At 27.4% G+C, this 22289-nt stretch overlaps 1 protein-coding gene across 1 annotated transcript in view; it reads right to left on the bottom strand.

Moving 5' to 3' along the window:
- LOC117182335 overlaps positions 1 to 22289 on the bottom strand; it is a 603484-nt gene that overhangs the window by 290343 nt on the left and 290852 nt on the right. The window contains exons 4-5 of the mRNA XM_033375494.1: positions 9681 to 9855; positions 2440 to 2704 (exon numbers count right to left, since the gene is read on the bottom strand). Of these exons, the coding sequence (XP_033231385.1) occupies positions 2440 to 2704; positions 9681 to 9817 (402 nt within the window). The 5' untranslated portion in view covers positions 9818 to 9855. The remainder of the gene's footprint in view (positions 1 to 2439; positions 2705 to 9680; positions 9856 to 22289) is intronic.

Genomic DNA, 22289 nt, shown 5'->3' with positions numbered 1-22289 from the left:
TATTGTTTAAATAAACGGCAGTAATATTGTGGTGATAAAGCATTTTGAAGTAATAAAATATGTCCCCTGATAATGTAAGTTTTACGTTAAAAAGTATACACAACAAAATCACCTTTCAATCATACTTTATAGGGAATTTAATTCAAAGCAAAACACCATATTACACTCTCTCTTACGCATACTTCAAAGTCGATTATCTTTTGCAAAAAAATACCTAAATTAATTCTATAACTATCATTAACTTAGAATTGAGCTATATAGCCTAATAACAGAACAGATAATAAAAATAAACGTACCCAACTTCATTAAAAATCCTTAGAAATCTTTGAAGGATATCTACTATAGCTTTTACTATTATTAATTTATTTATTATTTGAAACTGCACTAAATTTGAATAGTAACACTGTTAGAAATTTCTATAGCGATTTTACTATAAATGTATTGGAAGCAATATGCATATACGTGTAGTAAATTTAATTTACCATTATCTTGTAACATAATATACATGTATAATAAAATAGAGTGCATAAAAGTTGAAAGTTCTTTGATGTATTCAAATCTTGTCAAATATTTAAATCCAAAATAATAATCTACAATTCATCGAGTTAATTCTTATTTATAATCAAAGTGCGACGTACAGGTGGGGTTTGCATCAAAATTCACTGACAATATCAGAATTTTTACGTGAGTATTGCTGCTTTTAGGTTAGGTGCCTTAATTATGTACTTAATTGAACTTATCTACTTGAAACCCAGTATAATTTACGTTCAACTAGAAAAAAATATAATGCTTTATTATTTAGAATTACACATTACTGCCAAAATTATCTTTAATTTGTGTAAAGTGAAATTACCTGGCTCTTCTAAGAATTGATCAATATACATTTATATTAAATTTACTACGCAGCCTCTTAATAACTATTTCATAGACCGAGTTCTTAGATTTACTATATAAATGTATATTAAATGTATATTAAAATTGCAAACATTTTTAATAGTGAAGTTACAAAAAAGATTAAAATTTTCTTACCAGCACTAACCCTAGAGTGCCACTCATGGGTCTGACAGACCCAGTGGTCTTCTCATCATTATATCTTCTAGGCTAGTAGATGCAAATAATTCAACTATTCACGAAAAAAAAGTTTGAAATATCCTGGCGCCGTATATTCAGTTACGACTTCAGTAAGGCATACACTTCGAAAGGTAGTGTACGAATGTGTGCAAGGATCTCTCAGACCCATTTTAAGCGTTTCGCGTTAATTTTAGGAAAGTAGATTTTTGTACTCAATCGCAAATTAATTAAGAGACACTCTATGCAAAATTTTATGGAATAAAAAGTTAAAAATAATTAGTTAAAAAAATATAGTGCACGTTTATGTAGTTTGTATACTATAGTTATATGATTTTTCTAATTGAAGAAGTGTTCTACGGTAAATCGGGTGCGTTAAACACACGTCTAAACTATATGGAAGCGAATTAACTACCATGTTTTTTTTCTGAGCCATTTAGTCAATCCTTTCTTTTTGCGAAAGTAGAAAATTGATTAAGTAAGCCATTTTAAATAATTATACTTTTTTCAGCAAATGCAAATAACATATTCTCGTCCCTTACAGCGCATCTTGTCCCTACTAAGGAACTATCTGTTATTTCCCCCCTGTATCTTAGGTTTATAAATTTATCTAAAAATGCATAGCTTCTATTTTTTTTTTTAAAGAATAAGTCTCAATAAAAAGATTTTTTACTTTGAAAATAATCAAGAAATCATGTTTTATTTTCATTTTTGTATTCCTTGATGTTTCTAGTCTTCATTTCCCTATTTATACTCCTTAAAATCAGATTTTTTTACGCTGCGGCGTTAAAATATATGAGAGTGGGTCTTATAGACCCACATGTAGCGTTATCAGGGGCGCTTTAAAAGGTTTGCCGTTCTACGGCTAAAGAGAATATTATATTACGTATATATCATTCAAAAAATATTATTATATATTATTTATTTTTATTAATATATTATATTCTTGTATTATGATTACCTCTAAGTGACCAAGACACGCTACTTGCAGATTTTAGTGCAGATTGAAACGAGACTGGGTGACTGAAGCCAGAGACACACAACAGCCAGAGTGTTGCATTTTAAAAGCGCAGTAAACCCTCAATTTTCAATAACGAAAGGAAAATAATAATAAGAAAATTTTCCGGAAAAAGCTCTCTGTTCCGGCCGTTAATATTGCCATTGGATTATGTGCTGAAAGTTTTACATAAAATAGTTTATCCTTGTAGGCATATTATGTGTGTGGCGAACACCCGAGTCGTATTAAGCACCTTAATGCGTTACTTTCAACTGGTAACGTTTCAATTATTGCCGGAAATATATAATATTTCGCATTTAACGGGGGAACATGGGTCATTTTGTTTGCACAGGGAAATTCATAAAAAAACTTACATTTAAGTGATTTTTTCGATTGGTAACAGACGAATCCTGAGATGATCCTCGGGAGTAAGTTCTAGCAAACACCTCAGCTAGTTTAGACCTTCCAGTATTTCCATTCCCCTTGGACTTACTTTGAGGAGAGTTTTCTGAGGTTAAATTTGGATTGCTACTTTTGCGTTCAGGAAATACGAGGTGTTCTATGTTTGGCGTGTATCCTGGATCGTTTCTTACGATGTCTTGAAGGGTGATCCGACTTCCTGTGCTAGGACCTCCATTACTGAAAGACAAGAGGAAAAAGGGACACTTAGAAATAAGCTGACAAGGGGAATTGGTGGCGAATTGGGTAAGGAATTTTTATATACTTATTTTTGTTTTGTGACATTAAAAAAATGTATCTGGCAACATTTTTTTAGCATTTTTAAATTTTTGGCAATAATAAACTGAAATTCGAGAAAACTAAACGTGTGTCACTGTTTTCGATCCTGTAAATAAAATTTTTTATAGAACTAAACAAGTATCACATTTTTCGCCTTTCGCTATCGAAAACTATTTCTCCAAGGAGTCAGATAAAAATAATAAATACAATTTTCAACTTGCGGAAGACGACAGAAGTTGAAGAAAACTCGTACATCTGTTTTCAAACCTAGACAATTTTATCATTTTTATCTGACTCCTTGGGTTGAAAAAAAATTCTGTCAATTTTATTTATAATTTTATCTACCGTTTAAGGGCAATGGTTTTTCATAGACAATAGACAGAAATGTGACACAAAACAGAAATAAAAAATTTGTAAAGCTAGATGTCTGAAACTTCAACCCAATACAAGGGGCGGAATTTTCAAAGGACTCCGAATCGAGAGTTTAAGAGTCTGATAGAAATTTTTCACTCAAAGACTTTCTCAATTACTTTAAGCTCAACCTGGGGTTTCAAATATTTCTCTCAATTTTGAAACCTATTCTTGCAACCTGTTCATATTTTTAAGGATTATTATTTTTATACTAACACCTTTTACAAAATTCCTCTTATTTCCAAGACTTTAAAAAACTTTCCTTTTTGTCGTTTTTTCGCATAAATGATAACTGATTTAATAGAACCTAACAAGAAAATCCAACTATTACTTGTCGAAATTTAATTACATTTAATATAAAAGTATACTAACATATTTTTTGTATAGAATGTATCTATTTGGTTGACAATTCTACTATTTGGATGAAACTTTGATTGTTTTGTTAAAATTTTTGTTTTAAATAAAATTCTACTAATTGATTATACGTTGAAATACGTTATTGAAAATTCTTTTTATTTGTTTAAGATTAAACTATTTTGAAAAAAAACAATTAAAATTAGTTTTATTAACTGAAAATCTAACTATTCCATTATTGGATGAAGAATCATCATTTTTAGTAAAGAAATTCAACTAATTACATTTTTAGTTTAAAATTCAACTACTCGGTCGAAAGTTGAACTAAATTTTTAATAATTCATTTCAACGGTTGAATATTTAACTTTTTTGTTTAGAATTCCTTTTTTTTAAAATCAAATTAATAAATAAAAACTTAATTATTACATTTTGTTATCAAAAGTCAACTATTGGATTGAAAATAGATATTGAACTACTTTGTTAAAAGATTCACTTAATTAGTTGAAAATTAATCTCTTTGGTTGAAAATTTGACTATTTTGTTGAGACAATTTTTTAAAATTAATTTAAATAAAAAATTAAATATTCCATTATGGGCTCAAAGTTGATTATTCTTACTTGAAAACTTAACTAATTGGGTAAAAAAGAACTTTTTGCAGAAAAATCTTCATTTTGGCTAACAAATTAAACTATTTTTCTGAGAATTCGCCATTTTTTATTGAAAATTCTACTACTTTAGAAAAAAATTAAACATTTTACTTGATTTTTTTCTCTCTTGATTGAAAACTCTCTCTTGGTTAAAACCTCCACACTTTAAAAAAAATCGTTCGGGCTGTACATTCTCTACTACTAATTTTTCTTAAGCTTGACAATTTTCTCAAATTTTGATTTGATTTTATTAATCATATAAAAAACTTTTGGATTCCAAGATCTGAAGGAATCTGACGAGATGTACAGGAAATTAAAAAGATTTGAATGATTGCAATGGATTTTACAAAGAATCAGATAATTCATAAGAATCAGATTTTAAAATAATTTAAGATAAAATAGCAACTTTTTAAAATTTTCAGAAATTTCATGGGATTTTAAGGAATTTATCAAATATTTCAAGAAGTTTAATAATCTTAAAAATTTCAAGGGATTTAATTTTTGCAAAAATGTCTAAGATTTCATGTGATTTAAAACGGTCTGACATGATTCTTCAGAGATTTTAAGGGATTTCATGAAACCAAAACTCGAAAGTAATTAATTCACCGCAAACTGAATTTTTAATTAATACTTTATTTGTTATATTCATCTATTTCCACTACTGAAAAGTCTATTATTAGTAAAACATGGAAATAGAGATTTTTCTAAATGTCAGAGGTAAAAATGCAAGAATTAAAAAAAGTTTAACTTCGATTCTCATTAAAAACTGCAACGTGATATTGAATGTGGAAATACTTGCAGGTAAATAATAGAGATATGCAATATTTAACAAAATTGTTCGAGATTGCTCGAGAAAAATTTTTTAATCGTGAATGAAACATCCATTAAGCTTAATTAAAAATAATTGCGGTTATCTCAAGTTCCGAACGCAGTTTGCTCGTTAGTTATAGCTTATACTTTTTCCCAATAATCGATTTACGGCTGCACCAAGTCGAAGGCAAGGAGGAAGATAATTTAAGGTAGCTGAGAGAAATTCACTATAATAAGGAAGGAGGAAAGTGCAATTAAAAGAAACAATATTCTCATTTACAGAATGATATTGTCATATTTAAAATTATTTAAAATTATTTATGTGTTATATAATTTTTACATTTTTGTACAAAATAACAGAGTTTGAGGAAAAAGAAAGCAGTTAGAAAAAAAAGATTTATTAAAAAAATTATAGGAAATTAAATGCCATTCTTGATTACAACAAATCTTTCGTATAAAAAAAAAGTGATTTTAGCGGCTGTTTTTAGTTTATCCCTTAAAAAAATTTACAAATTTCTGCACCGTCATTTTTGTGAATCAAAATTTCTAAACAGGAAATTTTATTTTATGATAAAATGTGTTTATAAACTTTATTGGCACAAAAGACATTTGCTTATTGTGAATGATTTTGTAATTTTGAGAAATAATCCTGTTCTTAAGATTTTGCTATGCCAGTGTCGATAATAAGATTTCTGGAAATTTTAAAAATAATTTAGGTATTATTTTCCAAGATTCATTTTTATTTTTGAAAATATCATATAATGCCCAAAAAGAATCTGGAAGATTTGGAGACAATTCTTTTTTAGGATTTTGAAATTGTAGAAAAAGTGGCTTGTTTCAAAAGATATTTATAAATATAAAAAAATTCAAAAATAATTTAAAACTCCTAAAGGTTTCAAATTTTTGTTTCTAAATGTAGATTTTTAAAGAGAATAAGAAAATGTCCAAAATTTTCAAACAAGTATCTGGAAGTTTTCAAGGCATTTTTCAATAAAGCAGCATTGTTATAAATATTAAGAAAAATTTGAGCCAATTAAAAATATGTTTAGTAGTTTTAAAAGTAACTAATGAGATTACAAATATTTGTAAACCTGAAAACATTTTCGAAAATTTAAAAAATATTTTTTTATTTCTTCAAAATTTCTAGAAGACCTCAATTTCTATAAAGTTGACTCGATTTTTTTCTAATATTTTGTAAAGTCTAGTAAAATAAAAAAAATATCCTTTTACATTTTTAGATTATTTTTCGAAACATTTGAAATCTTCAAAAATCGTTTAGATTTTTCTCAAGAAGCTTAGAAAAATTATAGTACATAACTGTTTTAAATGAATCTAGAAAATGTAAATGAAATTGAAAATAATTATTCAATGTAATTCATAAGAATTTAGGTTGAATTTGAAATACTTTAAGGTGAATCTAAAATAAAACAATTAATTCACGATAAATTAATAAGAATTCAGGGTGGATTCCAAATGAATTCAAATGAAATTTTAAAAAATGTTATCCAAAATAATTAATTTATTCCCGTTAACTGGAGTAATTTGAGATGGGGGAATTCAATGAAATTGATGCGCACCTAAGACGAACTACAAAGAATTCAGATAGAATGAAGAAAGTTGCGGGTGAATTACAAAAATTCAAGTGGGTGCAACAAGATGTGACTAGAAATTTGATAACATTCACAAGAATTTATAGTGAACTTAGAATTCTTCAGGGTGAATTAAAAAATGAAAAAACTAAAATCCAAGATATATCCAATAAATTCAGAGAATTTAAAAGGAATTCTAATAAATTTACGGTGAAACAAAAAGAATCATTAAAATAATAATTATTATCAAAATAATTATTTTAGTGACATTATCTTAAAAATTGGTTAAATAAGTGATAAAAGCTGATATCCTTATCCAGTAAATTATAGCTGAAATATATTTGAAAGTACAATAGAAAATTTTGAATGATGAAAAATGTATATTTTTGTGTGTATTTTCTAGATTATAGATATTTCTCTCATCCGGTATAAATTTGTTTCACGTATTCATTATGGAGAATATTTTGTTTGTATTTTAGAAAGAATGCTGTGCATAATATTGCAGGCAATAAATCGTCATTTCCGATCATTGATTGTTATAAAACGACCAATCCGAAACATAACAATCACAAATTGAAAAATTTCGGAATTTGAAAATTTCGGAATAATAAAATTTGCAACAGAAAATTTACGAATTACAAATTTCACTAATTTAAACAATTAAAAGCATTGTTTTTGAAACAATATTATCTATTTATTAAAAATAAAACAATCAAATATTTTAATCAACGAAATTTTTGTGTGATGATAAATGTATTTTTAAAATTATTATTTATATTAAAAATAATATTATAAATTTCGCAACGATTTTATTATTCGAGGATTTTTCTAGTCAGGATTTTTAAATTTTGGCAATTTCATAATATCGAGAATTTTCTGTTTCGAACATTTTCTTTTTCGGGAATTTAGCAGGGTCGGCAATTTCATTTTTCAGCTTTTTCCAGTCTTCCTAATAAAATTTTCGACACAAAATTGCAGAATTATTAAATGTCCGATATTGAAAAGTTATAATAAAATTATAATTAAAAATTAACGAAACTAAAAAATTATGGGAGTCAAACAATTTTTAAAGTTACTTTTGAATAAGTCATTTATTCACCAAAAATACAACTAGGGAATATTTGTATCAAACAAAATTTTTTTTATGTTTAGTGTTCGTTTTGAAAATTATTGTTTGCATATAAAATAAGAATAATTTCGAAAAATCATTTCTCAATGTGAAAGAACAATAAAAGAACAATATTTTTATTATAAAAACAATCATAAAAAAGCTATTGTATGTTTGTTCTTTTAAATTAAAAAAATAATATAAAACTGAAAAAAATTTCTCTTTGACCCAAATATTTCATTATTTGATTTTTAAAATATTAATACATAATATGAATTTAAAAAAAATGCTTTGATTCTTTAAGTTCGCGAATTTTCTAGTGACGTATATTTTATTATTGAGCAATTTTCTGTTAAAAATTTTATTATTCCGACATTTTTGAATGCGGAATTTTTATGCATCGGTAATTTGATTAAATCGGGAATTTCAAATATTTCTTTCTCGGGAATTTTAGTGCTGAAACTTTTAGTTTCTAGGATTTTTCGGACGTCACGCATTCGATACACCCGACTCTCGTATTAGACAGCGTCGGGGGTTGCCTGCATGTAGCCTTGTTGCTATATTGGGAGTATCGAAACGTAAACGGACAGATACATCTAAACCATTTCTAATGCGAATGCATAATATTGTGCAATCTCCGCATGTGAGTACCCGCACACTGTGCCTTTCCACTACGCTGCTGGTGTTTTTCAGACATTAGTCGCAACCGTGGACTAGAACTTCTAGGAATTATTAAACCGCGAGTGGCTAAACAGAGAGTCGAGTGGAATTTTAAATATGAAGCTTAGAAGAATGAAAAATTATAAAAGAAGTCAGTTATGCTGATTTCTAACATTAACAAATTCATAGAAATAAAGAAGAAAAAATAAATCTAAAAGGAAGAAGAACTTCTGAAACTGGATCAAATGTTTTTTGTATGAAAATTTAAATAACTTCTGTTCCACATTTTTCACGCTCGTTACCTTCTGATCGTGGATAAAATTTGGTACCCGATGTCTATAATGACCCCAGAAAATGACGTTGATCTAAAATAAAAATTTATCGAGGAGCCAAGGAACGCATACTTTATAGCCTATATTTATCGAATGCATCTAAATGTGCCCTGATTTGAATACTGTCTTCACATTTGCTTTACTATCAGCGATAAAATACAAACGGAAAGATTCTCTTAAAATGTGCGATAAAACGCTATCAAATGTGTTCCCATGAAAGAGCAATAAACTGTTTGAAATATAACCTTAAAGTTTACTAAAGACATTACAAAATCTTTCATTGGAAAGTTTACAAATTAAAATTAAAATTAAATTTGGCTGAAAACTAAAGGTTTTCGGATCAGCATTTCCTACCGACAAGGAAGGGCATCACAATTCCATTTATCGATTTTAATAAAACTTCGCTATGTTGTAGAGGGGAAAAAATGAAAAACGTATATTTAATTTTCCGGGCGATGCAAATTTTAAGGGAGTGAAAAGCATCACTGTAGTTCATCTTCAAAACTGTTTTTTTACGATGTCTCTAATTCTAAGCAATTAAAAAAAAATCAATTGCAGATTGCTTATTATCGAACGCCGATTTTGACTCCCCGGAAGTTGTATCCCTTATTTTTTGTGAGGTTAAAAACGAATTCTTTTCAAATTTGTTATTTTCAAAAATGTTTAAAATGATTAAATAGTAACCAAAATATGTTTATTCCGCAGAAAATCAAATTCTAAAGTCAATAGTGCTTTTCACAGGAATTCCCTGACTTCTTGCATTTTTTTTCAAACCCCTGGACTTTTCCCTGACTTCCCTGAACTACGCCCACCTTGTATGAAAAATATCTAACTACTTAACCCATAACTCGTGATGAGACACTTAGCTAAATAAAATTTTTAATTTTCTTGGAATTTTAATGCTTGATATTTTATTGAACTCACAAAGTTAAATAATGAAAACAAAAATGTAATTTTTGTACACACCTGGGTCCAAAACTCTGCTGGGCCTTTTGACCACGTCTTTTCCCGGTTCCACGACCAGGCTTGATATTGGTGACCTCGGCTAGCTGCAATAATCTGTTGCGATGCTGCCGTAACAGCGGATCCTCCCTTCTATTCATTTTATCCTATGCTCCTGGAATCCACTCTTTCCAGCATCCTGAAACAAAAACAAAAACAAGTCTATAAGTCACTTGTTACAATAAATTTTATTTTACTTTTGACATATTTATTAACAATTAAACTATATATTTCCAGATAGAAAGCAACGGAATTTTATGAATGGGTTTTATTAAACCTTCAAGTTTTATTGCACCTTCTTAACCTTAGCAATATACTAAATAAGCATATAGTCTCTTCAGCTTGTAATAAAATAGTAAAAAATGTCAAAATACACCCTGAAAAAATTTAGTTCAATCAATTAAATATTTGTTGGTTTACCCACAGAATTTGGTTCTTATATGGACATCAAAACATTTGGTTTATCCAAAAACAAATTATGCTTGATTTTAGAAAATGTAAGTAATTCGGTGGATTCAAGAAAAAATTTGGTTTAGCAAACAAAATATTTGGTTTACGCAAACAAAATTTTGTTTACTTAACCAAGTTTTTGCTCAGTGATCACAGTGGTGATTTTATTTATTATATTTATATTTATATTTATTATTTATTATTAAACATTTTTATAATATCGTTCTTCTATTTTGAACCTTTTTTAAAGCTAGCTTTATCAGTAGATAGATTTTTATTCCTTATTCTAATTAACTTTTCTTTAATGTATGTTTTTGAATACAGAACTCTGAGCTGTTCAAAGCATTTTTTTAAGTAAGCTAGGAAGGAACCATTTGAAGATATAAAAAATGGACTATTTGAAAAATTTACTTTTTCTGGTTTCGTTTCCTTAGGCTTGTTAAGTTTTCGAAAAGTTTGTTATATTTTGGGTTCAGAAGTAATCTTTTTCGGCCAAAAATTTCAGTATTCGGTTAAAAATTTATAATTTCGGGTTTAAAATTCAACTGTTTTGTTGATGATTCGTAATTTAGAGTTCCAAATTCAACTATATAATTAAAGCTTAGCTATATTGTTGAAAATTAATTTTTTCTTTGAAAATTCATATTTTTGGGTGTAAAACTGAACAATTTTATTCAAAAGTCGTCCTTCTTGTTACAAATTTAACTGTTTTCTTTAAAAACTTTCATGATCTGATGAAAAATTAAACTTTTTTGCAGAAAATTGGTCTTTTTTGCATGAAAATTCAACAATTTTACAGAAAATGAAACTATTTCGTTAAAAATTATCTTTTTGTTGAACATTAAACTACATTGTTAGAAAATTAAGCTTCTAGGGTGAAAATTAAACTATTTGTTTAAAAATTCCACTGTTCGATGAAAATTAGTTTTTTTGGTAAAAAATTATTTTTTATATGAAACTGTATCTTTTCCATATTTAGTTAAAAATTTATTTTGTATATTTGAAAATTGAATAATATAGAAAAAATTCATTTTATACTTGCAAATTCGTATATTTAGTAAGAAAAATAAACTTCTTTGTTCAAAATTCATATATTTAATTGGGGATTCGACATTTTTGTTGAAAAATCATATTTTAAGTGATATTCAACTGCTTGAGAATTCGATATTTTATGTTGCAAATTATTTCTCTTCACTCAAAATTTAACTATTCCATTTTTGTTGAAATCTTATATTTTTTATTTGGATTACATTGGTCTTTAATTAGTCTTTTTGGTTTGAAAATTGAACAATTTGACAAAAAATTACACTATTTTGTTAAGAATTAATTTTTTATTAAAAATATATCTTTTTTGTTCAAACTAAACTACTTTTTAAGAAAATTAAAAGCTTTACTGTGGAAATTAAACTATTTATTTTTAAATTGAACTGTTCGACGAAACATCGTTTTTTTTGGTAAAAAATGATTGTTTAATTAAAAATGTATCTTTTCTATTTTTGGTGGAAAATTAATTTTTTATATGCTGAAATTTCATCAATCTCGAAAAAAATGCATTATTTAATTGAAAATTCATACATTTAGGTAAAGATTAATCTTGTTTGTTGAAAATTTGTCTATTTAGTAGAGGATTCAACTATTTTTTGAAAAATCTTAATCTTTAGTAATATCCCTCTGCTTAGGAAATCGATATTTTATGTTAAAAAGTATTTTTTATTAAAAATATAAAAATTCCATTTTTGGTTGAAAATTAATCTTTTTTAGTTGAATTTAATTGATTGATAATTCGTTTTGTTTCAAGTTATTTTTATATATTTTTCAACTGTAAATTTAACTGTTTCCTTTTCAACTATTTGTGAAAAAGATCAACTAATTTCTTAAATGTTTAAATATTTTGTTAAAAATTTACCTATTTTGTTAGTGACATCTTTTTGGTGGAAAATTCAAATATTTTGTGAAAAATTCGTCCTTCCGGATTTAATATTCACCTTTTATAATAGAAAAGTCATTTTTCTTGGAAGAAAATTCATCTCGCTTGACTGAAAATAAACTTTTTTGTCGAGAATTCAACTTTTCGGGTTAAAAATCTAATTAACTTCCAAAAAAATCGTCTTTTGGGATACAAATTTTTGTGCCCATAATATTGGTGTTTATTGTATTGACAGAAATATAAATTTTATTTTTTGATCGAGAATTGTAGAGTTTCACGTAATATATGGCCTCTTCATTTCTAGAGAGAAATTCTCTTTCGAAAACTAATCAATACTCATAATCGACAAGTGTTCAGAGTATGAAATTTGTCGTATTCGCAGTTACTAACTCCCTTGGAAACATTAATTTGATCGTAGTTAGGTTTTAGTTTATTATTCCTGTTTCTATAAATGGCTCGTTGAATTAATTAAATTTTGAATTTTCAACAATCACACTTTTTTTATTTTTAGCATGAGTGGAGACTTCAACCTCTTCAGTTTATTATATAAAAAAGTAAGAATTATTTTACGTTTTATAAAAGTTGTATACAACTTCTCCATTTTTTAATATTTTAAAACTGTCATTGCAACAATTTTATATCCCACTTAATTAGCTTATAGCTTGAAACTTTGAAAATTCAAGTATTTCGAATGGAATCGTTTACAATCAAACACTTTTGAATTAAAAACATTTAAAACAGCATAATTTCAAATTGAAACATTGCAAATGTTTTTTTTTTTCATTTTTAGATCTTTTAAAACTGTATCATTTGAAAATAATTGTATTTTATAGTTGAATAGAGGTTTCTGTTTTCGAATAAGCATTTGAAAAGAAACAATTTAAAATTAAAAACTTAAGATAATTAAATAGCCCCCAATGTTAAGGCGATATTAAGCCAACCTGTGAATGAGGGATTCTTAAAATGTTATACTTTCAGGCTTTGAAGCTGAAAATTAATGAATTTTACAACTTAATAGCGTGCCATTTTCAGATTTAAAGCGTATAAATTAGAAAAACGTTGAATTTAAAATGCTAAACAATGGTACAGTATAACTGCATATTTTTAATGTCGATTTCAATATTTCCCAGGCCCTTTTTACTACTTCATTAAAAGTTTAATTATTTTGTTAGAAAATAATCTCTTTTGTGTAAAAAATGTTTTTTTTTGTTGTTGTTAAAATGAATTTTTTAAACTGAAGATTGAATTACTCTGACTTGTTGTTTGAAAATTAATCTTTTTTCGTTGAAAGTTCAACTACTTGGTGGCAATTTAAACTACTCGTTAAAAATTCATCTCTTGGTCAAAGCTGCATAGTTTTAGTTGCATATTTACCTCTGGTTTAAAATGCAACTATTTTGTTAAAAAATACGTTTTCCTTTGTTAAAAATTAATTCTTTTAAATGAAAATTTCCCTGTTACATTTTTTGGTTAATCATTTAATTATTTGGTTTAAAATGCATCTATTTCGTTGCAAAATCGTCGTTTTGGTTGAAAAGTCTGCAGTTAAAGTGTCCAGAGACGAATTTTATACAAAATTTAACAGTTGAATTATGAACAGGCGAATTTTCTACAAAACTCAAATCTTGACAATTATTGTAACAACATTATTGTATTGTAACAGTAGAATTTTCATCCCACAATTTTGCAACAAAATTGAACGGTTTAATGTTCAACGAACGAGTTTTCAACAAAATTCAAATACGGAATTCTCAAATATAATGTACGTACATTTAAAACTGAAAATCATTTAATTAAACAAAAATTAAAAGTAGACTATTTACAAGTTGAGAACGTTAAGAATTGAAATTTTTTGGATTCGAATGGATGAAAAGTGGTACAATATCAAATTTAAAGCTTTTAAAATAAAGAATTCAGATCTGTTAAATCTTAAAAACTAAATATGGGAAATTAATTGGAAATTTTTGAAAAAGCATTAATAACTGCGCAAAAATAAATAATGCAAGAACTGAGTATTAAAAATCGAGTAATTAAAAATTTAATAATGTTCCAAATTGAACATTGCAAATTCATTGTCACTCAATTTCCTTTTAAGTGATAAGACTCTACAATTTATAATCGGAATCATAGTAATATTGTTTGAAGAAATTACAATTTATTGAAACGCAATTTTCTTTAAATCTTGAACTACTGCTAATTGGGCTTCGAATAACTACCCGAAAGAAATAAGGACTTGGAATATTCTAAAGACTTAGTTTTGTCAGAAAGATCTTTCTGGTCTCATTAGGTTGACGAGAGAGTTGTTTTGTTCTCAGAATTGCGAGAATCCTACTCGTTGACAATGTCAGAAGTGCCAACTTGACAGTTACAAAGTCTTAAGCAAGCTCGAAGGTTTCCTACGTTGTTAGTGGTAAGTAGCACTGAGCATTAAATTAGCAGTGGAAGGGATTTGCAGGTTCTCCGCAAAGCTCAGTGTATAACTTAATAATGCTTGTGGTTCTTCTACTCATAGCTTGTTTATATTACCCTCTTTGTTCCTGAATTGTTCAAAGCGAACGGGTAAAATTACACGACCCTGAAGTTTCCTATAGCTATGGATTTTAAACTTTTATAAATAATAATGTACAAACTAAGCGTCCGTTCCAAAACCGAAACACATTCAGATTTTTTTTCAAAATATCTATGTGGACGTTTTTAAACAATGTGGTTAACAATTTTTATGTAATTAAGATAGTCGTATGGAGAAGGCGCACCTAGATATTTTGGAGACGAACTCTCTAAATTTAAAATAGTGAAAATTTCACCAATTGAATTAGTGATTGAATGATTCACTGCTGAAATAGTAATTTTTTGGCTTTTCACTCTGGAATTAGTGTCCTTCTACTGTAAAAATAGTGATATTTTCACTATTTCCAATTAGTGTATTTTATTTCACTATTTTTGAGTGGTTTGATTTACTATTTAATTAGTGAAGTCGAGATCGAAGCCGTGATTACAGCTAACGGTGGACTCGCGCCAACCCGCGCTCACGTCTCGTTTGTATTTTTTCATCGTTTACGTTTGTCAGCTTGCATCATTTTTCTTTCTGCGAGCGTAAAAAAATTTGAAACACAGGTAAGTAATATTTTTCAGTTTATTATACTTTCGTGTCATTTCCCAGTGAATAGTGTCCCAGTGAAAATGAGCGCTGTGTTCGTTTTGAGGTTCTGAAATTCAGCTTTCCATTCATTTCTATAGAAATAAATCGAAAGCTGAATTAAGATTTTTCTTTAGTAAGTACAGTATCAACATAAATTAATTTAATTTTTAAATATACATTATATTTTACTTCTATAACTTGTCTTGTAATATAGTTTACTGTTGGGGTTATTGGCTGACTCTAGCAAATATTTTATTTAAATATGGATGACAATTTTAAGTGTCGTGATGTATTGTTATTGATGATTTTAAATGAATTTATTATTAGGTATTGGCTACTCTAATGTATATATGCGTCATCCACGCCGAAATGTCGAATGAGTTTTAGGAGTACGACAGCCTAACTGCGGAAGAGTTAGCCAGAGCTCTAAAAGAGGATTAGGATGTCATGATTGATTTTGACTACTTAATTAGTGATTTTCCACTATTTAAGAGTAGATACTTTACCTCTCAAAACCACTATTCGCTTAGTGAAATTTCACTAATTGATTTAGTAAAATATTTTCACTAATGGAATTAGTAGTTTTTCACTAATTCGTAGTGACCTACTTCTCGCTAATTCAATTTGTGAAATTTCACTATCAAATAGTCAAATTTCACTAATTCAGATTTAGAGAGAATCCAAAGCTATTTCTGGCTTCTCTAATAGACGTTCAGTTTGTTCCCAGCAATTTCAAAACATTAAAAAAAAATTTAATGGTTTGAAATTGATTTAAAAAGGAGTTTAAAAAATATGATTGTTGAAACAATTGTTTAAAAAAAGTGCATCTAGATATTTCGGAGACGCAACCAAAGGTTGTTTTATTGATCAAAAGCTTAGTTTGTTTATAATTAATTTAAAATCTTTGAAATCCATAGCTATAGCAAACTTGAGGGTCCTAGAATAATACTCTATGGTAAAAAAAATCGTCTTTTAATTTCAAAATTAAATTGAATTTTAAATTAATTAAAAGCTCGATAATTTTTCCAGTTGTTGCACAAACCAGGATGGCCGCAATACTTAGTTTTTATAATTTGCTGACTTATCGCTGATTTTTTCCTTATTTCTCAGGACGAGAATTTCAATTTTGTAACATTTTCAATATCCAAAAAGTGACTTATATGAATTAATAATATGACTAATGCTCTTTTAAATTTAAAAGAATTCAAAACAATTACATGAAAATTATCAACATTCAAGAAAACTTACAAAAATTAAAATACATTTTAATGATACTTTAAAACAAATAAAATTTAATTCAAATAAATTAAAAAAGATTCCATTAGTTTGAGTAAAATTGAAGTGAATTTGGAGGAATTTAGGAGAAACGTGAAGAATTTGATGAAATTCAACAAAATTCAAGGTAAAATACCAAATCAAGTGAATTGAAAAAAATTTAAATTATCAAATTAGTTTACAAAAATTGAAGAAAGAATTGAAGTAAATGCAAAAAATTCAGGAGAATTCCACAGAATTAAAAAGAATTCTGAATGAATTACTAAAAATTCACGGTAAATTCCGAATGAATTTAAATGAATATAAAAACATACTTGAAAAATCTCTTCAAATTCGAACACCCTACAAAATACTTAAGTTCTCGTAAATATAGTTTTTGATAACCATTCAAATATTATAAAGTTCCATGAGATTCTGTAAAATCTGACGATATTTCCTGGAATCCTGGAAAATTTATTCAAAAAGCTTGAGATTCAAAATCCCTTAAAAGCACTAAGATTATATGAAGTTTTATCAAAACCAGTGCAATTTTTTTGAATATCTTCAAACCTTATAGACGCACTATAAAATCGGTCCATATCTTGAAACTTTTTAAAGTTCTTTAAAATGCATGGAATTCTTTTAAAATACTCTAAAACATTTCGAATCCTTTGCAATCCCATTTATATTACTTAAATCAATCGGAATATTCTTCAAATTTTTTAATACATCCTAAAATATCTTAAATCCACTGAAATCTCATTAAATTTCTTAAATCAATAAAAAATAGTATGAAAAATTTAAAAATACCCTAATATATTTTAAACAGTTTCGAATCTTTTTAAATGCTTGGAAATATTTCAAATCCTTTAAAAGTTTTAAAATACCTTAATTGTTTTAAAGCTCCTGAAAATGCATTGGAAATTTTATGTACCCTAAACTAATCCAGATCCTTTGAAATCCTCTAAATAATTTAAATTAATTAAAAATTCTTTGGAATCTTTTAAAATACCCTAAAATATATTTCAAACCCTTTAAGCTCTCTGAAAATATGTTCATATTTAATAGTAGATTATATGCTTTCACGATGATTCATTTTGATAATAAGAGATATTTCGGGTTTCACTCGTGTAAAAAACTACGAATTGTTTGCCGACATTTTGTGAACATTGCAGTTCACATCTTCAGGGTTTTGAAACTCTTGTTAAATACTTTAACATTTTTTTAAAGTACCTCAATAAATATAAAATTATTTGAAATCCTTTAAAATACTCTAAAGTATATAATACATCCATTAAACTATTTTGAAATACCTTAACTCATATGTTAATTTATTGAAACAAAAATGACTAGTGTGATATTTGCATTTTAAAAAGTGGCTATAGGGACTTAATTTAAAAAAAAGTGATTAAAAAGTAATTTAAGAAAGAAAAAGTATTCAGTAGTGACTGTGAATATTCTTGACACTTGTTAAAATTCCCTGGCCTATCCCTGATTTTCAGATTTTTGATAGCCTGCATACCGTTTACTTCCTACCATGTTCCAATTATTACTTCAATTTATAAAAAAAAAACTTTTCTGTGAGTGGAAATGTCTATACTAGAAAAAAATTTTGGAGTAAGTGTCAAAAATGAGATTTTACTTTAGAATATTGGTTTCAGTTATTTGTAGGATAAAAATAGATTCTTTAATTTAAAAAAGAGTGATGTGAAGTAGGCCATTCGTTTAATTGATTCACTCGAGTTCAATACAGGAAATATGATAAAAATGTGAGTGTTGCCTCTCAAACTGGATAAGCTCTTGTATTCTTTTATTCATATTTGCTCTTATTGATAGTACACATATCAATATTGGACTATAAAACATGAAGCAGATTGAAGAGATGAAAGAAGAATTTCAAGAAAAACACCATTATTATTTCAAGGATAAAATATTTTGCATAAGCAAAAGTCAATCTCAATATAAAAATTTGTCTAGCATTTTATACTATTTCCACTTTTGGTAAAAAACTTACATTTTTTATTTGAGAATTCCGATAAGAATTCATGTGTTTTATCGAACAGTCGTCTTTTTTGTAAAGAATTCATCTTCGTGGTTGAAAATTCCTCGTTTTCATTAAGAATTCATCTTTGTAGGTTGAAAATTAAATTTTATTTTTTTTGGCAGAAAATTCAGCTATTTGGTTGAAAATGAACTTTTTTTGTTGAAAATTAAACTACTCGACTAAAACTTGAACTACTTTGAAAAAAATTATTTTTATTTTTGGCTGGAGATTCATGATTTTTGTTTAAAATTCAGCTATTTTAGTATAAATTGTAGCTGTTTTTTTTTCATTATTCTATTTAGGTAGAAAATAAACTTTTTTGTTAAAAATTCACATTTTCCGGCTGAAAATTCAACAGTTTTGTATGAACTTCGCCTTTGTGTCTTAAAAATTAACAAATTTAGTTGAAAAATCTATAATATTTTGTTGATAACCTGTATTTTTCCATGAATTACACTGTTTTCGTTTACATCTTGAAAACACTTCTGGATGAAATTGGAAATATTACATTTTTATTTGATACTTTATCTTTTTGGGTTATTTAACTACTTAGTGGAAAATGCAATTACTTTGTAGAAAATACAATTTTCTTTGATCAAGATTAAACATTTAAGTTCAAAACTCAGCTTTTTGGTAGAACATTCTACGATTTGGTTGGAATCTAATTTTTTGTTTGAAAATTCATATTTTTGAGGTTGAACATTCAACAGTTCGGTTGATTTTTTTTTATTGAAATATCGTTTCTTGTTGAAATTTAGGCTTTTTTATTTGAATATTTATTTCCTTTATTAGAAATTTCATCATTTTTATTTACAATTCAACTATTTTGGTGAAAAATTTACCGGTTTTGTTATTAAAATTTCATTTTGGATAAACCTTAACTTTTTTGTAGAAAATTCTAAATTCCGGATTGAAAATTTAACTCTTTTATACAAAATTTTCTGAAAAGGCGAAAAGCTATTTTTTTATAAATGCAAATGTTTTGTTTTAAAATTAAAACCTTTTTTGAATAAAATATCAATTATTACATTTTTAGTTAAGAACTAATCGGTTTTGGTTGAAAATTCAACTACTTGGTTAAACTTGAATTAATTTTTATTGTTGATAAAGATTCATTATTTTCATTGAACATTCATCTCTTTGGTTGAGGATCTGTCTTTTTTGGTAGAAAATTAATCTTCTTGTCTAAAAATTAATCAATTTTGTTGAAAATGTAATATTTTTATTTAAAAGATTATATAGAAATTTCAATTTAATACGAGTTACTACGTTAATATTATTTAAAGGAATATTTCCCCTTTTATATTAAAAAAAAATGAAATAAAAAAATTTGAAATTGGTCCTATCAAATATCATCATTTTTAAAGAGCCTTGTTTTCTAATGTCTGGGACTTTTTTTACCATTCTGGACAAAATTGATCAAAAATTTTTGAAAGGGGAAAATTGTCGATGTTACGTGTTTTAGAGAATTTTAAAAATTTAAGGAGAAAAAAAGGAATAATTCAAAATGTGGGCGGGCTGTGGTCCTTGAATAATGATATATTTCTAAACCAAACAATTTTCCTATATTCGTCATTTCGGTGGGAAATCTAAAACCCATATATTTTCTGCAATACCTTCAAATAATCATAATTTATTTAAATCCAGTAAAAGCCTCGTCTAACATTCATAGAAAATACATTTCCAAGAGGGAATGCTTTTTATTTATAATACAAATTATTTACCGATAGAAAAATGAGGTTAAAAATTTTTTCCAGATTGAACCATGTCGATGTTTTCCTTTAAGCTGCATTCTAGAAGCGATGCTCATAAAAAGACTCATTAAGCGGCTATAAAACGACCCTTCTATCAAATACATCTACTATCGGCGAGAAAACTATAGGCATCTGCCTTTGACGCTTAACAACTCAGTCAAAAAAAATTCTAGCGCAACAAAAAAACAGTCATTTAAAAGCTGAAAGTGTTCTACGTTAATGAGCTTGAAGAGGTTTATGTAAAAAAAATTTGTGCTTAGCAGACTGAAAAATGTAAAAAAATGTAAGGTTTTTTGGGTACATTTAAGAACAGTCAAGTTTAGAGCATTATTTCTTATACAAGGGGCGATGGAAAAAATTTGAAAAATCTCATGAGTATGAGGAAAACTGTTATGAAGCAGTTGCAGTTGAGAAATTTAAAAAATAATGAACATTGTTCCTTAAAAGTACAAAAATGTGCAACTATATTATCTTCAGTTCTAATACAGATATTAAAGCGATTCAAACTGGAAACAAGTGACAGAAAGCAAGGGGGGCTCGTTTTTTTTACTGCCGACCGCTGGTGCCTTTCTTTGACCCGTGGCCAGGTGCCATCCAAGCATTCAGAACTAGGGGCTGAAGAAAGGCACCAGCGGTCCGCAGTAAAACAAAAAAAGCCCCCCCCCCCCTGCTTTCTGTCACTTGTTTTCTGACAAAAAAAATGTCTAAAAATATATCGATTTTCATAAAAAAGAAGACTAACACATCCTTCTGGGCGATTGAAAATAAATAGAGAGCCTATCAATTACAGTTTGCAGTATGAATCGCTTTAATATCTGTATTAGAACTGAAGATATTATAGTTGCACATCTTTGTACTTTTAAGCAACAATTTTTATTATTTTTGAAATTTCTTAACTGCAACTGGTGCACAACAGCTTTCCTCATACTCATGAATTTTTTCAAATTTTTTCCATCGCCCATTGTATAAGAAATAATGCTCTAAACTTGACTTTTCTTAAATGTACCCAAAAATCCTTACTTTTTTTTACATTTTTCAGTCTGCTAAGCGCAAAAATTTTTTTACATAAACTTCTTCAAGCTCAATAACGTAGAACACTTTCAGCTTTTAAATGAATGTTTTTTGTTGCACTAGCATTTTTTTGACTGAGTTGTTAAGCTTCAAAGGCATGCCTATAGTTTTCTCGCCGATAGTATGTATTTTATCCCCTTAAGGATATTAACGAACCATGTCAAAAAAGCATATAATTTTAGCATACAAAATATTGTATAAAAATTATATATGTACTCTTCACAATTAATTACAGATTTCAATTACTTTTTCATATTTTTGAATGACTTTTCATTCCCTTGAATTTTTTCTATTCACCTCTCTTTCACATTTTTCAAGTAAATGAGGTTGTCGCATACATGAAAATAAGCAATTAAAATTCTAAATTGTTTTCTTCCCTTAAAAAATTCTGTACTGGAAATCTAACAAGATTACAATTTTGGTCTCTAAATATTAATAGTCATGGAAAATGAAAAATTAGACCGCGAAAATCAGGGAAATGTCATGAAATTGTGCAATTAAGTTTTGCGGCCATTCTATTTAGGTACATTCTACTTTTAATTCTGAATCCCATAAAAAAATATTGCAAAAAAAAACAGGAAGGTAAAAAGGAGGGAAAAGTGCTTTTAAAAGCAGCTCACGGCATAAAGCAGAAGTTTTGTTGTGGAAAGTTCCCTCTCTCTGCTTAATTGAAGAGCCAATTGACGGAGACTCTCTATTGAGTCTTTTCTGCTAATACCCAGGGGCCCTTTTATATGCTAAACTGGGAAATGGAGAAAAATAATAAAAAATATTAATACTTGAAAGATTTTAAAAAGATTATACATAACAATCTAGTAATGTATTCATTCACTTTGTCCACACATTGAAGCTCGTATGTTCTCGCTTGCTTCTCGCGTGTTTTTTGCCTCGCGGCTTTTTCTGTCCTGTCAATTTGAAAGCCTATTAAAAAGCA

Source organism: Belonocnema kinseyi, chromosome 10 (genome assembly GCF_010883055.1).
Source record: "Belonocnema kinseyi isolate 2016_QV_RU_SX_M_011 chromosome 10, B_treatae_v1, whole genome shotgun sequence".
In the NCBI taxonomy this organism is placed as follows: domain Eukaryota; kingdom Metazoa; phylum Arthropoda; class Insecta; order Hymenoptera; family Cynipidae; genus Belonocnema; species Belonocnema kinseyi.
Note: the sequence above shows the minus strand (reverse complement) of the source record. Positions and strands in the feature narration are given on the sequence as shown.